The sequence below is a fragment of the Xenia sp. Carnegie-2017 genome, unplaced genomic scaffold (genome assembly GCF_021976095.1).
Source record: "Xenia sp. Carnegie-2017 unplaced genomic scaffold, XeniaSp_v1 HiC_scaffold_2, whole genome shotgun sequence".
Lineage (NCBI taxonomy): Eukaryota > Metazoa > Cnidaria > Anthozoa > Malacalcyonacea > Xeniidae > Xenia > Xenia sp. Carnegie-2017.
The window spans coordinates 1,114,103-1,130,882 of NW_025813482.1; the positions used below are offsets into that span (position 1 = coordinate 1,114,103).

At 34.5% G+C, this 16,780-nt stretch overlaps 2 protein-coding genes across 3 annotated transcripts; one reads left to right on the forward strand and one right to left on the reverse strand.

The window, feature by feature from the left end:
* Positions 1-1,032: 1,032 nt before the first annotated feature.
* LOC124440679 (max-like protein X) lies at positions 1,033-8,499 on the reverse strand. The gene is made up of 10 exons (XM_046991092.1): positions 8,341-8,499; positions 7,715-7,748; positions 7,175-7,243; positions 6,859-6,941; positions 5,847-5,943; positions 4,327-4,426; positions 3,838-3,874; positions 2,826-2,876; positions 2,543-2,659; positions 1,033-1,292 (listed from the first exon to the last, which is right to left on the reverse strand). Exons 1-10 carry the CDS (start codon positions 8,365-8,367, stop codon positions 1,236-1,238), a joined length of 672 nt encoding a protein of 223 aa, XP_046847048.1. The 5' UTR covers positions 8,368-8,499; the 3' UTR covers positions 1,033-1,235.
* Positions 8,500-13,192: 4,693 nt separating this feature from the next.
* LOC124440676 lies at positions 13,193-14,838 on the forward strand. 2 transcript variants are annotated; one of them, XM_046991088.1, is made up of 2 exons: positions 13,193-14,236; positions 14,370-14,838. In XM_046991088.1, exons 1-2 carry the CDS (start codon positions 13,447-13,449, stop codon positions 14,447-14,449), a joined length of 870 nt encoding a protein of 289 aa, XP_046847044.1. In that variant the 5' UTR covers positions 13,193-13,446; the 3' UTR covers positions 14,450-14,838. The 2 variants fall into 2 exon arrangements, with proteins under 2 accessions (XP_046847044.1, XP_046847043.1); XM_046991087.1 differs by having other exon boundaries at positions 13,193-13,436; positions 13,507-14,838.
* Positions 14,839-16,780: the final 1,942 nt, after the last annotated feature.

Genomic DNA, 16,780 nt, shown 5'->3' on the forward strand with positions numbered 1-16,780 from the left:
ACCGCAAAATAGTACGTAGGTCCAGATTACAAGCAGTTCATGGTTAGCTAACCACGTGAAACAACAGAACCGTAAATAGCACTTGTGTCTTATACACGGACAGATTTCCTTAAGGGGTGCCTAACCTACCCACCCACCCCGAAAAAAACACATTTTACCCATCCCAATTTTTAGCAAAACAAGTCGGTAAAACAGCTGAACCGAGTTCCTCTGGGCAATATATCAACTCTGTACACTTAATTTGGTAGCTACGTTACTCGACCGCCCTAAAATCCTCACTACCTTACTTTGTCTTAATTCATTTTCGTAACAGCTCACCACCCAAAATTTCTAGCATTAAAGACTGAAACACACTAGGCAGTCGCTTTAGTCGCGCGTCTAAAACTACCGCTTACTAAGCTAGTAGCGTTTTCGCGTCAGCTAGTCGCTTTGAAAGTTCAACATGTTGACAACTTTTGACATTGGTCACTTTACACTGATTGGCCAATAGATACATTTTAACTTCCTAAATGCATATTATATTCCCTGTCATAAGCATCATACCGAATTCATAGATATTCCTTGGAAAACGAGGGCAATATATAGTGAAAAAACACTGGAAACTTTCAGTTTCAAGACTTATCAAATAGGGACAATTGAAGCTACAAACTGGAACCCTAATGCACAATCTAAATGCCCAGAATAAAATTGCCCACAATATACGCGTAATGGGCTATGATCATATCAGCGTGTTTTAACTGGCTTGCTCTCTTTTCTCCACATAGTGAGTAAATTTAGTTTGTACTGAGTAAATATTCATATACTAGTAGCTATAATAAAGGCCAAAATAAAAGGTTTAAGTCATGTCTGTGTAACAAACAGAAATCTCCGATATGTTCAATAGACGCCACGGTAAAAGTCGCGATTATCGCTGCATGTGTGTTTCTGGCGTTCAAGCGACTGACCCGTGCGCATCAATTCGCTTTGGACGCGCGACTGAAGCGACTGCCTAGTGTGTTTCAGCCTTAACACCGTAAAAAATATGAAAATCCGTTGATGATCTGAGAGTTTTAAGCGATAAAGCAACAGAATGAAGTTAAAAGCATTATAGTGAAAAATAAACAGTTTCTATGTCATGGATTTTGAAGCCAAAATTTCAAGTGATTCCACTTCCAAGCGTACATGCAACAAATGTCACCATATTTTAGTTCAAAACTCCTTCGACATTTGCGACGTCAAAGTCAATTAACCTGGCATTAAATCCCATTGATTTTTGTATTCTGCAAAGATTCCACCACAATTTCTTGTAACTTCTGTAACATAAAATAATTCGAAAATATAAATTATAACTTTCCAAAACCCTAACCTCGACTGTATGATTCAACAAACACAAGCGAACGAACATTTATTGTTTCTCTCTATACGATTGATGGTAAGTAGATCGAGTGATCCATTTTTGCAATCTTTTAGAAGGGACAAGTTTGTTTAAGTTATAAATTAATTGTGCAGTAAAGCAAAGACCAATCAAAATTACTTAAGATTGGGTAACAAAACATCCTTAGTTTCTACTTAAGGAGAATTATTATTATTGTGTTATTAATATCATATTATTATAATTATTATCATTTTCTGCTAAGGTGTTCGCGCAGACGTCGTCAATTTTTCGCGAGGGATCTGGGTCTGGGACGCTTCCACGTCGTAAAGTATTTGTGATTTAACAGATCTTTTGTAGGACTTCGTCAAAGAATGATATGAAACAAGTTTCACCCATTTCGGCATTTTTCTGCTGGCCCGTTTTTTCTATCATTTAAAACTAGTTTTTTGATTTTAAAAATATATTGCAGTATATTTTTTCAATAAAAAATATAAATAAAAGCAAAATCATCGACATACGGCTTTATGAGTAAAATTGTTTTGACTCCAAGGAAACCCCCAAAATTAGAGCAGGCCCAGCGTTGTTTATTTGTGTTTTTTTTACGCTTCAGGACACTAAACTTTCGCAGTTTTTACAAATTTATGTAGGCCTACATATATAAACTTTTGAGATGCAAATATCAAAGATATATCCTTTTTTCTGTCCACAAATTGAGTTCGGTTCAACCGTCGTCGATAAGACATCAAGATAGATTTAGATTTAAGGACTCGAATTCTAAAGGCCCGTTCACACGATCCGATTTGTCGGATCCGATTTTGTCCTATTTTCATTTAGGTCAAAGAAATCCTACCAGCCAAATTACATTGATTTGAAAGACTTAGAAAAATTGGAAACAACAAAAAAAAATACGAAAAATATATCGATAAATGTACACTGGATAACACAAATTGCTATTCAAATAACTATAAATATCTAAAGGAATATAAATATCAAAAAGTGATCGCACCGTCAGAATAAGCAACCAAAAGTCGGAACCGAAACAATCGGATCAAATCAATCGGATCGTGTGGACAGGCTTTAAAATGACGTGAGCTGTCCTAGGCGGCCTGGATTGACGACGCCGTTGGAGGCTTTGTGGAGGCTTTTGCCTCCATCGTATGATTTGTGTTTAATCAAAAGTTACATCACCTGTGGCTTACATTCCTCTTCTAACCATTTAAAAATGGACGCGGATAGGGCGGAAAAGCTCGTCACGTGAGCAGCATTGTTGAATGTGACAAATTGCGCGTCCATTATTCTTTTAAACTATGAAATATAATTCGATTGAATTAAAGGCAACCTTTACATCAGGGTATCTCGTTACATATTTGTGCCAAAGAAGAAACCAGTTTATACAATGCGGAAAAGAATTCGTAATTCTGTTGTACCAAAGATGCATGAAATTTTGCCTGTTCAGTGAAATATACTGTACCAAGTTAAATTTAGCTTCTTCTGTTATTGCATTGCTAGTAGAACCCATACCCTAGACAACAGAAATGATACGTAAAGATACTGCCAAACTTGGGACAGTAAATTGGAATAAAAGATTGTTTTCGGTTTTTTAAAAGAAGTTTTCTCATCGAAGCTAGTGTAAAGGGTGTATGATGGACAGATTTTTGTGGCTAAAACTGATACATTTGACCCCAGCCAACAAAGCATCAATCTTATACAGTTTTTACGTGGAAATTGTGGGTAATGTAACTAAATATGAAAAAATGGCACACTTTGTGTATGTAGGTATGTAGATTTTTATAGCCATTTATACCTTGATATTGGGAAAAAAGATGTCAAAGTAGGGATTCAAGGCAAGTTTCAAACATTTACGTTCATGATACGTACGTCAATATATTTTAAACGCGACTCTACTACTTTAATTTCGATCTGTATAAAGATGGTCCATTAACTTTACGGGAAAAAAGGACATTTATACTTTATAGGTACTACATTATTATCTGCTCTTCTCAATTAATCAATCCGCTATTAAACAATTTGTTCGAAATTGATTTCTAACTATATTTATTTTTTATTTATCGGTGCAAAGCGATAATTATTGATTTCCAGCAATTTGATTGGCTGCCTGAGCGGGCAGCCTCTTACGATTATTACCTATCATGAAAATATTTTTTCCGACGGACCTCCCAGCCGGTAAAAAACATATGTATATTACGTAATTGGATAAGCCTTTTTTCAAAGCGCTTGTTCGGCAGTTTTTAATGTAATGTATATTTTAATTTTATTTAAAACAAAGTGCTTCTCTTTCAAATTTATGAGCTCTGTTGAACACTATTATGCAGTGGTGTGCAAAAGAGCTCACAAATAAGTGGTATAAAAATTCAAATTTTAATCATTACTATCTAAGAACAATTTTTGGAATCGGAAAACTTAGTATAGTTAGCTATCTCTATTTGATTGAGTTCATGAAATTTTAATACAGTTAAACTCACCGGTGTGTAAGTGGAACTGGCTATTTGTTCATAGTTTCTAAAAATAATCAAATCTCTCTAAAATAACGAATGTAGTTGAAGGGACAGCAACAACATAATTATTTCTTACGTATAGAGACTTAATTATTTCTTATATAAAATGTTTCTGACTTATGAAAACCATTGTTTTCTTACGGATAGAGACTTTAATTATTTCTTATATAAAATGTTTCTGACTAGTGAAAACCATTGTTTGAATCATCCAAAAATTCGTAAGAAAGAGCAATATCATAAGATTTGAGACCTATGTCTAAAAAACACCGCATAGAAGACCTGGAGTCTGTTACACAATTGCAAAAACGTCATTTAATTTAAAAAACCTACGTATAAGTTTGTATCCAGGCTTCCGTGATCGGAACGTTTTCCGGGAAAACACGAAAATTGACTTACGTAAGCAAAACGAGTGCTTTATCGTGCACGTACGTACGTATGTAAATAAAAACCTCTTACGCTTTCATAATTTTAAGAGCCAAAACTTCTTTCTTCAGAGTGTCGATCTCTTGTTGTTGTTGATCTTTTTCATCCAATATGGACCTGAGATACTCGATTGCTGCATAAATAAAAATATAAATTTTTCAATTAATACAAAAGTCGAACTTCTAACACTATGTAAAATACTCCTCATCTCCAAGCTTTAACCATCTCTTAATGTCTAAGGCAGTTCTATTCCATTAAATCTTATCTAATTCCATTCAAAACCACTCTATCCCTTAACACAAAAAATCACACAACACTATCATTACTATACCTTTTAATTTAACACCCTGTAAATAATTTATAATTAGAATATATGTTTTCTAACTTCCTATAAATGCATTCTAATCTGAAGATGTCTTAAGCTAAAGACGAAACGTTATTGTTAATATAATTGTATATACACGGCCATATTAAAAGATTTATGTTGGGCAATTATATTTATACTTGGAATTTGCTTTCCGCTGATGCAGTTACAAATGTATGAGAGAAATTTTTTGCGCATGTTGTTCTCTCTTTTTTTGTGCAAACTTTAAAGCGCAATAAATTCACCACTTGGCCATCATCCTAGTACTCAAACGAGTCAGCATTTGATGTTTCCATCCATTTTTTTACTGTATTAATTTTTCTGGTAGCTACAACCTTTCGACAAAGATGGCAAGAAAGACAAAAATAAAAAGAGAATAACCGATCGAATATAATTTTGCTCTCTGATTATTAACAGTAACATCCTTGATGTTTACTTACGATAAAAAAACAGCATATTTATGTCATATTACAAGCAAAATATAAAAGCAAAATGTATGGCTGATAAGGTTGCCAGTTTGGCTTAATATGTTGAGCAAATTTAGCGTCCTTTTCTAGCGTTAGGCTTATTTAAAATCAAAATTTCCTTTGGTTTATTTTTCAAATTTGGCTTATTTAAGTTTTTTTGTCTTGTTTTAGGAATCAAAATCAAATTGTTTCCTGATTCTGCTGAAAATACTCAAAATACCTATGATGCCAATTGCTAAAAACAGTACGTAACGGTTTACAAAACAACGCAAATGCAAAAATTGACATTAATAATGTATTACACCCCTATTGTCATAAGCATATAAGCACCATGTTGACTCTTGACAGACTTCCAAGTCAAAAGAAAATGGATTTTTATGTCGTGCAGCGCACTCGTTTATAAAGTAAAGATCAGTAAAGATTAAGCTTGAAAACTTTTTTCAATTCATGTGGTGGTAATCAATAAAGAAGTTTTTTTGCAGTGATGTGCACTTGTTTTCATTTTAGCTAAAACGATGTGCAAATTGCACATTGCACACAGTTAATTCGCACACTGTATACATGTAGAGTTAATATACAGCTCAGCTCTATAGGCTTGACTCTAACACCAAGAAACATTGCTGTCAACATACCTAATTATAAAAGGCTTGTTCTTGGGGGTTTGAATATTTCAAACATTTCAATATGAAACAAGCAACTGCTCTTAGAGAAAAAAGACTTACTTTTCTGCAAAACCACAGCTTTACTTAATTTCGGACTGACAGAAGAATCTTCCCCAAGGCATGTGGGAACAATTTGTTGAAGATCATCATAGCCTTTCTAAAGAAAACATGAACTGTCATTTCCTAAATATCACTTAAATGCTCTTACGCTCTGTATAACAGAATCACATGCTATGATTAAAAAATAAAGAAATAAATCAAAACTATGGAAGATGTGGTCAAAGAGGCAAACAAAATGGGGTCAGCGAATAGAATAAATTGACTTAGGAAACAACTAAACAAGATATGTACAATAAGGGGAACAAGGTGTGCACAGCTACATAAGGGAACAAGGTATGGTTAACTTAGAGAACAAGGTGCAGTAAATATATTTTTTAAATAGAAGTAGCTTGGGCAAACACATAGCAAACCCTTTTCTGATGGAGTGATGGCTAAGTTCATGCATCACAATAAATTGAGACCTGATTTTTAAGATACACTGTACATATTTTTGATATTATTGCATATTTTGATTATTAAGTCTAATAACATTTTTCCACGCAATGTTGTGAAGTTGATTTGAAAATTCAAATTTTTATTCATACAATAAAAAAATACCCAATCATAATGGCCTTTGATTGTAAATTTGTAATTTTTTGTAAACAGATCTGCTTGGGAAAAACCACTTGAATGAAAAAGAGAAAATTAATAAATGATTCACTGTTATCGGAACTTGTTTATGGAATTCAATAAAAAGCACCAATGGAGGATCAAAACAAATTTCCATCATAATACAAGTACAATTTCACATCACAAGTGCTGTATGTAATTGCAAAAGGTATACAAAACAACTAAGTAGCTTATTTATGTAGCAACAACATTTGATGTAAGAATTCCTTCCTAATCATTCAATTAAGTGAATACTCATTGAATGTGATGCAGTGGAAAAAATATGGCTGTGGAAATACACTCGTGGGCACATTAATGGGGATGTAAAGTGTACATAAAAAGATGCTTGTGGTATGTCAGTGACCTTTATTGCATCTCTTCGTTTTTGTTCTGCCACAGTGTGTGCTGTTCTCCTCTTGTTGCTTTGGACACAAGTTTTATCATCACCTCATAAACAAAGATGGTAACAGTTTCAATAATCATTTTATCAAGATTCCAAGTGCATTACGGAAACAAAATCTTCTAATCAACAATAACGTCACATGTGAATTTCGTACAAATTTCTAGTAAAAATACTACATAAAACAATGTGCCAATTACTTAATTTAATTGCTAAAACCAATTCCTATTTCTAAGAAGAATTCAATGCTCACTGCAAAATTTAATTCCATACTAGTTACCTGTGATACATATTTCACTGTCATCATTTAAAGGACTGACTGGCTCTTCCTTAACATCATCTCTAATGTCTAAGATAATTTAGTTGATGAAGTCATTAAAAATGGTGTGCATTTCTCATTAATGTGCAGTAGTGCGAATTTGTATATCACGTTACATCAAGTTTTTGCAGATCACTTCTGGTAAAAAATGTTGGTCAAATTATATTCATAAAATATAAAATCTTATTCACACTGTGTTCAACTTTATTCATATTAATGGCATTAAATCAACAAAAGAGCAACCCAAATACTAGAAGACAACATTATAAAGCTGGCACATGCTTACAAGACATTTTAGCTGATCTGAGTTTATTTCACCTTACAATTTTGAAACTGCCTGCTACCCAGAAAAACATAATTAAAGGCTCCAGTATGAATGAAGACAATTATCCACACAACCATTTTCTTATTATAGTAAGAACGTTTTTCATACAATTGAATTAATGTAAGAATAAAATCACGAAAATACAAGCAAGGTTTGAATAAAAACAAATCACCTACCCTCAAGGGCTGTTCTTGCCACTGGAAAATTTCCCTTAAAAATTGGATGAAATTAGAAAATTGTCCTGAGGAATTAGACATTGGTGCACATTGGCAAATCAAACCTTTAGAGGCAAAAGACGATGGTCCACTATTTTTGAACGAAACATAACATCATCATAGAAAACGACATATTTAATAGTTGTTTATAGTGTGGCGCACACAGTCTGGTTAAGTGTGCACAGTAAATTACATATTAAGAGATTTTTTCATAAATTTCACATTAGATATTATTATATCTTTTCAACATAGTGTAAAGCAACATGGAATGAACAAAGCCTTCTTCAACAAGGTTGCATGTGCTTTAAGTCAAAAGCCAAGTTATTGAACAACGAAGGCGTGAAGAGGGAGTACAAAGTACGATTATGTGTTTTTCTTTTCATGAATCGAAACGAACAGCATTTTTCTGCTTCGTCAGTGAAAGCAACGGCTCATAAAATGATAGCAGTACGACAGTTTTTATTGACTAGCACAGTTTATTTTCATAAACATGTCGCATTTCACATTATAAATTAATAATTGTTAAAATGAGACGCACACGACGCCACGATTGTGGCACTAATCTACACTTCAAACATCAATCCTACCTTATTTGAAATAGATTTTCTTTGCATTTTTCGACCAACTCCAATCTACCATTGTTTATTTTCAAAAAAGCGAAATAAGTAACGACAAACGTTTAAAACAAAACGCGTGATAATATGGTGATATTACAGCACTCTCGATCGAATACTTTTATGGCAGGGGGGGGGGGAGGAATTTGTGCCTTTGGCCCATTGCTTTGGGCCTGCTCTTTTTCCTAGTTCTTCTGGTTCTTCTTTTGATAGCACGGGTCACGGTTAAGTCGGGCCAACGGTTGCAGGGCTACTGCCTATGGAGATTGGCTTTGCAGTTTGCAACATTGAACAAAATAGATGGAAGGCTACCCATTGAGTTCTATCCATGGAGATAATAAATAAGACTAGAGGTGTTATTAATGACGTTTTTAAGGGAACGCGTAAAATTGGGGGGCAAATTTAGGTCCCGAATTAAAACACGAAGTAAACAAATGATGCCGTCTGCTTCGAGTTTTCGATTCTTTTTTAATATATTTGGTAAGTTTTTTGCTCTTTTGTACGAGCATCAAGAAAATTTATCATTTTAAAGCGTTAGTAATTGTTTATAGTGATTGATTTTTAGATAAATCACCTTTGTGATTTATTAGCCTATTTTTATCAAAAGCTTGGGAGTTTTATTCATTTCTTTTTTTCTACTTTTTAAATCATCAAACAGTAGTTAGAGCTATCTGCTTCTTAAAAAATTTTGGCTGACAAGATTTTATGTACAGTAAAAATGAACATTTTTGCATAGAATATACATGATGAAATATCAATAAAACCTGTCATTAACTGTAATTTATCTTCTCTGCTTGTTCAGAAACCATATGTAATAGATAATGTACATATATCAGGGAACTGCTGTTTAAATCTTTTATGTATATTAATACTAAACTGTACCTCATAAAGTTGAGACATGAAAAACTAGCCATCAACAAAAACTGTTGTAAAGCTCGTGTATTTTTATATGTATTATCATTGGTAGACTTAGCACAACATCTATGCTGTAGCACCTCTTTGTTTTAAAATAATATAGCTTATTTTCCATAGAGCAACGAGTTTACATGATGCATACACTGGATGCATATGATAAACAATCTAGCAAAACGCAAGGGGGGGACCCGCAATTTAATTATTTGATTAATCCAAGGCTATAGGATTCATCATTCATTGCCCGAATAACATTATTCCTATTTTTTTCAATGAATGAATTGTACGTGTTTGTAAGACAATGTTAGCGAGTTATCTGCACTAATCTTAAAGAAATGGCTCAATCTCAACTGTGAGTCTTGCTTATGAGTTGCAAGGAGCTGCCGGAGCCAAAATTTGCAATAAAAAGTGCAATTGCTCTTGTTTGAGAAATGTTTGCTATGATAAGTTGTTGGCTCAGTTTTTCGTCGGCAAAACTTGGACTGTTTACAGCACTGGCGAATGAAGTACACCATCCATAAAGCTCTATACCTAAAAGCTTTTGCCATGAAAGATATAAATGTGATTAAAATTTCGAGGTAAAACCTTGTTGATCAACAATATGTCACCCATAATTATCTTTGAGAAGCTAAGCCTCCATATTTAACTGTTTTGAAAAGTTAACTTAGCATAGTTAATTTTAACTACGTTTTAACTGCAGATAGCGCTAACTACTTTTTTATACAACTGACTTAACTGCGTGGTTAAACTTAACTACTTTTTAACTGCAAAAAGTGTAATTAAAAAGTAGTTAAGAGCTTTATACAACCGGCCCCTAAGATCCGAAAAAACACAAATTATTTATGAAGAAACACGAGAAACACGAGTTATGACTAATGATGACGACAAAGAATTTTTTGTCTTCAATTTTTGGCTTCAGTTATCATTCCCAGTTATCTAAATATTGAGTTACTGACATAAAGCGCTTACATGATAGAGGGCATGGGAACGAATTTTGTTCAGAATGTTACAGGGCTAGAACGGTTTAGCCCTGTAAGAGTAGAGAGACCCAAGTGTGCTGAGACTATTATGTGGAGATGGCGGACCGTTAGGCCCAAATAGGATGCAGAACAGCAGCAACACTATAAGCAACACAAGATCTTAGAGCTTTGGGCTTAGAGCTCTTATAACTACCTAAATAATCAACATCCAAACATTAAGTTCACCTACGAAATCGAATCTCCAGACTTCCTTTCCTCGACATCAGCATCATCCGTAAAAATGGTACCTTTAAACTTCCATCTATCGTAAACCAACGTTCACTGGCTTGTTCACCAACTTCCACAGCTTTATCCCTCCCCAATATAAATGCAGCTTAATATTCTCTCTCGCGCATCGCTTCTACAAAAACTTCTTTAACCATGAAAACTTCCATAACCAGTTAGAATAGCTGCGACAGGTTCTTAACAACAACAGCTACCCAACCCGTCTGTTTGCGCGCTGTATACGAACATTTTTAGACAAATTATGCCAACCCCAACCTATTGTTGACACAATTGCAAATAAAGTCTTCTACTTCTCTCTACCATATACTGCCAAACTTTCATTTAAGATTTATACCTAAATTTCCCGTCTTATTTCTTCAGCATACCCTCATCTTTATACAAGCATATCAATACCAACATCCGTTTCGTATTTCGTACCACTGTACGTTTGTCTCATTTCTTCACCTTCAAGGACAAAATCTCCAAAGCCGTAGGATCTTGTGTGGTTTATTCTTTTAAGTGTCGCTGCTCTTCTATATCATATTTGGGCCCAACGGTCCGCCATCTCCACACAAGAGTCTCACAACACTTGGGTATCTCTGCCCTTACAGGGTGAAAAAGTTCTAGCCCTGTAACATCCAGTATTTCCCCCCCATCTCAAATATACTGGCCACACTGCATCTCTAGAAGATTTCAAAAAATTTCTTCGTGTTCTCTCTTGAACGAACTACTCGTTCGGGAAAATCTTCTAATTTCCAAACTCAAACCTTCCCTTAACATCCAAGGTACTTCCGTGCCAACCATTGTTTTGTGCCCACTGTTAAGTTGACAAACACAGCAATGGTGTCGCTAGGTGGAAACCTGTGGGGGCACGTGCCTCCCTAAAAATTTGTTGTGCAAAAATTTGTTGTTCGTTTTACAACATGAAGAACCAATAAATCTCTGCACAGGTTTGACTGGGAAGTTAAAAAGTTCAAACTCCTTATGTTGTAATTGATGCTGTCTGAATTTGTGTTTTTTCGTTTATTTTTTGTAACTGTCGGCTGGAAAAGTATGTTTTAAAAAGTTTACACTACAGATGCAATTTGTGGTACAATTTTGCTTTCTACTGATGCATGGAAAATTTAGATCTGCTCCCCCCTTCAAAACTGGTTTTTAGCTTGTATCCTTTACTCGCAAAATCCTGGCGAGAACACTGCTTTCGAAAGCTCGAAAGTGGCAATATTTTTGTTATCAAGTGAAAGAGGTGATGAGAACTAAACTAATGTTACTGAATTTGCACTTATTTCTTTACAGAAAAACTTTAAACTGCTCTGAATCTATTTCATTCAATTTATATGTCGGCTTCGATGGCCTTTGATTAAAATTACATTCATCATATATTGGCGGGGGATAAGACTACGCATGCTCATTTATCTCATTAAAAGCACCTTGTACATTTGAAAAATAAGTGAGAACGATTACACCCCGAATGATTTTATAACAAATAATAGCCGGTAGTTGTTAAAAATTATTGTACGAAAATTAATCACAAATTAAAGCTAATTAGAAAGATAAATCGGCTTTGCCTATCTTTAAACAGCATAGAATAATAATTTCATCGTTCTAACACGAAGTCTCTCAAAATGGATCTTAATCTTCCTTTTTTATAGCTTGTAGCTAACATGGCTATGAACCCATCGCCCGTCATCAAATATTATGTTTCTTTTATTTGCCGAAATATAAACTTGTTACGTCCAGGTTAAGTATTTTTGTTACCTCACTTTACGTGTTTACAAAAAAGTGATTGTCATTTGTCTTTCTTTGCTTTTTGATGAAGCGTTGCATGCCCCAATATAATGGTCATATTGGCCTTCAAACAGACAACATAGGAACTTCTTTCACAATAAATATCAAAATAACTAGTCGACAACATAAGAGTTCTTTGTCTTTTTCTTTTCCTTATTTTGGATGACTATTTTTCATTTTTCAGTATATATTTGCTATTCACTGCCTTTTTCTTGCTTTTTCTCTCCATCCCAACAATTTCCTGTTATTCTACCGGACTCCTTTCAATCATTCCGCTATTATATACCCACAATTGAAAACAAGTAAAGTTGGGGTATCAAATAAAGGTACACAGGTACAGGTAAAGGTCTGTTATCCCTTAAGAGTAAAGGAGCGTTTTAAATACTCGGTTTATCCCGACTTTCGTCTTTCGCTTGACACTTCAATTATCAAAAAAATATTTCCTCATTTTCTCTGAGCATATGAGCCACTTTCTTTCTTCGACTTCCTCCAAAGGAAACAAAAAATTATGCATTGCTATGAAGAAGTATAAATACAACTATGCAAGACAGAAAAAGAAAATATTATTCTCCCTTTATTTATGAATTCAAACACCACTTCCTGAACAGATATGTCAAGCATTCACAAATTCGCCCAGCGAGTTTAAGATCAATGTCTCAATCCGTCATTTTTTATAAGTAAATAAGCGAGTTGTTTGTGATGCACCCTCGCTAGCATTTTATTTTCTGTATTTCCTTTGCCCGCAATTTCTAATTATTCTTCGCTTCTATATATCTATATACTGCTCAATCAGCTTCCGCAGTTAAGAAGTTCACTTCAACATCGTGACCATATATGGAATAGGGCAATCTATACAGGTTGACCGGCTGAGAAATGAGAAGTGATGACGACGGTAGTGTTTATTTGGTCTTTTGATCAGCAATTCAGTTTACTTTGCACGGAAATGTTTAACTAATGGTGCTTGAAAGCGAGATGGATAGAACAATATTAAACAAATGATAGCTAAAGACTCGATCTTGATTATGTCAAAAATTGTGAAAGGTGTTGAATGAGAATTAATCAATCAGTTAACACTAAAGGACTTCTACAGCTGTCTTCTCTTAGTTGGACATTGCCTTATATTTGGTAACTTCAAATGATGACTATATTTCAAGGAGACATCGCCATTGTTCTCTTGTTATTAACAATATTTCAGGTATCAGAAGAAAAAGAGCCCCGAATTCTAAGTGTGAAGCGTCAAGATGACGGTGATCTTGTGACATTAGCGAACAAGACTGATTGCTCTTCCTTCGATGCCCATTGTTATCGTAAAAATTTTAGACAGACTGTTCCAAGGGCGTGCGAAAAATGTAAATGTTCTGAGGCACACGCCACTTATTTTTCAAATGTGAGGCAATGTATGAATATAAAAGATATTCCTAATGAGGTATGCCCTACAAGGAATGCACAACTTTTCCCTCAAGTTTTTATGTTGAGTAAATTCGGTGAAGCGTTTAGCATGAAAGCCTATCATTGTAAAAAGCAAAGAAATTATAGATATCCTTCATTGTATTCCGTAAGCTCGGACAATGATACAAAATCAAGTTGGTTCGGAACAAAACTTAAAGGAATTCATTTCTCGTTGGTAAAAAAGTTTCAAAAAAATAATCGTCCCAAAGATTGGCGGGTAAAATTCAAGGACAGATCGAAAATATATACCACGTACGCTGGAAAAATAATACAATTGCAATTTAGATGCAAATTGAGGAGGAATAAAAGAAAATACAGCGATATATGCCTCATATTCAAAATAGCTAATACTGAAAGTTTTGAACTGAAAACTTCAACGACGCCCACAGAAACTTTATCAACACCTAATCAAAATATTACTCTTGCAAGGATTACTGAGTCGATTTTTACACCAACGAAACCAACAAGTGCTTCAGGTAACATAACAGCAAACAGCAACAAAAACATTGATCGCATGAATATCACTTCGATTTTCCTCATAATAATCATTGTGGCTTCGGCTGTTATAGTACTCTTTACAGCGGTAATTGTTTTTGTTTGTTACAAAAGGAGAAGAACAACTGCATCCAACAGGCCCAATAACAGAAATAGGAAAGAGAACGTTGAAAACGAATACGACATACCTATAATTTCTACATCAACCAATGTTAACGGTGGAGAAAATGGACGAGTGAGTCAAACCTCGCGTCAACCTGAATCTGTTATCGATGGGTCTTACGTAGAACCGATCAACTACAGTCCGCACAGTAGTGATGTGTATGATCAGCTGAACTTTGATGATATGAGAAAAGATTCAAATAATCATTATCAGGCTCTAATACTAAATTAATAAGTATATTGATTGAACCAGTTAAATTTTTAAGATCAATAATTAAAGTAGGGTGTTAAAATAGACAAAAAATGCACAATGAATGGTTTAAAGATTATTTAGGGCACAAGAATGCTTCAGTGGGTTATAAAATATTTTGTTGTTTTTAGCACATGAATAATTGTTCAATGCAATACAGTAAAAATTTCATTGGCAGTCTCATTTTTATGTTGAATTTCGCCAATCATTTCTGGCTGGACATTTTGGTGATTTGAGTGAGGTGGGAAAAGGGCCAAGGGTATAAAGTACATCAACGTCAGTCCGTAAAATGAAAGAGAACAAAAGATGTTGATTCGAGTAATTGTGGAAATTTCTATCAAATATCAACAAAGTAAAAGTCGATCTCGTGTACATCAGTGTACATGAACAGAAAACATTTCCAGAACACACACAATTTTTTGAAATAAGTTCCCCAGGATGGGTTAACGTTGTTGTTAACGTATGCATATGAATATCATAGATTCGTATGGTCACATGACCATGTAACTGCTTTCTGTGTTGAGTTTTTAATCTACAGTTAAAATAATTATGTCCAAAAAGCAAAACTAAATTTTTACTTTCCGTGCATGAACTATTCATTTTATATAAGACTATAATGACAAATTGTATAATGATCACATCATTGGTCATTTTTATGTAACCGTTTACTTTAAAATGACTGTGTTCTTGTTTTATTTAAGTATTTTACACAAGCAGCAGTATTTCTCAACCCTCGTGATCTGCTGGAGGCAAAACATCAATGTATTGTACGTCATGTAATGGTCGCTCTAGAGACTGATGATGTACATCACATTCCCCCTTGTCATTGACATTTAAATTTTGATAAATATTACTAGAAGGAGGTGGATTTTCAATGCGCATATCTTCAATTGTTGCATAAATATGACCCTCGATCTGATTCACTTTTCCCATTTCAATGCTGGAAGTGGTGAATTTTGGTGTATCATCATTAGCAATAGCCTGCAAAGCCTTCTCTTTGGCAGTTCTTGCCCGCTTTTTATACTTTGAACAAGCAGCAAAAGTTATGAGTGTTATGATCAATGCCACAATTACCAGTCTTATTATGATCCAAAATACTTGTTTCTTCATTGCATCTCGTGATGAGCTCTTATTATAGTTAGACGTATTATTTCCCACGGGAAGTACATTGTGACTTGTTATTTGACTGCCTGTTGCTGCCAACTTATATTGGGTCAACGAGGAAGTTGTATTGGGTAAACGGGTTGGTTGTTCAGAAATTATCATTGCACTAGAAACGACAACGTCGAGCATTCCACGAATTTTAAAAACCATGCAATAGTTGCTGCATTTTCCTCTAGGTTGTTTTTTACAACAAAAATTGATTTTTGCAATTCTTCCTGGGTAGCCAGTGGACATTTTCGAAACGCTATCATTAAAAAATGACACCACCCAACCGGACGATTTTCTTTGTAAAAAGAAACTTGCTTCATTAATGCGTCTCCAAATGTTTTTACGAATACTCAAAAACTCAGGATTTGCATCTTTGACTGTACAAGAATGTATCGCTGATGGCTGGCGTCTCCGACCAAAAATATTTATAAAATTTGAGGTGTTTTCTAACAACGGCGTACTCCAGCGTAAAGATCGACATCTTGATGCTATTATGCCGTTCGTGTTCTCGCATCGTCCCAGGCTGCTCACAAAATTACTTGATCTTCTAAAACATTTGCAGCAGCCGCAAAATTCTCGGCCGTTTTTAACCACAGTAACATTTCCTAAACATTTTGATTTCATCCAGCTACAATCGACTTTAATCGTTTCGTCAAAAGCTAAAACATCACCATCCTTTCTTCTTGTTACTTTGACACGCACACAGTTTACCTCACACCTAGATGAAAATAACAAAATGACGGTAGATAACCCTGTAAACACCACATGAAAGCGGTTGAATTCCATCATTGTGGATAAAGAACGTATTTACTGGCTTTCTCAATGTTTATATGCGACGATGAAATAGGTTTTGAACTATTGTTCATTGTTTATGTTTAGGAACGATATCAGTCATATCACTATTATGAAGTACAACAATTAAAACAATTTCCGGTTTCATAAATTGTACGCCAAACAGAAA

Excerpts from the sequence above, each read along its gene's own strand:
- LOC124440679 (XM_046991092.1), bottom strand. The coding sequence starts at position 8,367 with ATGCAAAGAAAATCTATTTCAAATAAG. Across the intron at positions 5,944-6,858 it reads AACGAAGAGATGCAATAAAG|AAAGGCTATGATGATCTTCA; the intron begins GTCACTGACATA and ends TGTTTTCTTTAG. Across the intron at positions 2,877-3,837 it reads CCAGTTCCACTTACACACCG|GGTATGGGTTCTACTAGCAA; the intron begins GTGAGTTTAACT and ends TCTGTTGTCTAG.
- LOC124440676 (XM_046991087.1), top strand. The coding sequence starts at position 13,711 with ATGAATATAAAAGATATTCCTAATGAGGTATGCCCTACAAGGAATGCA.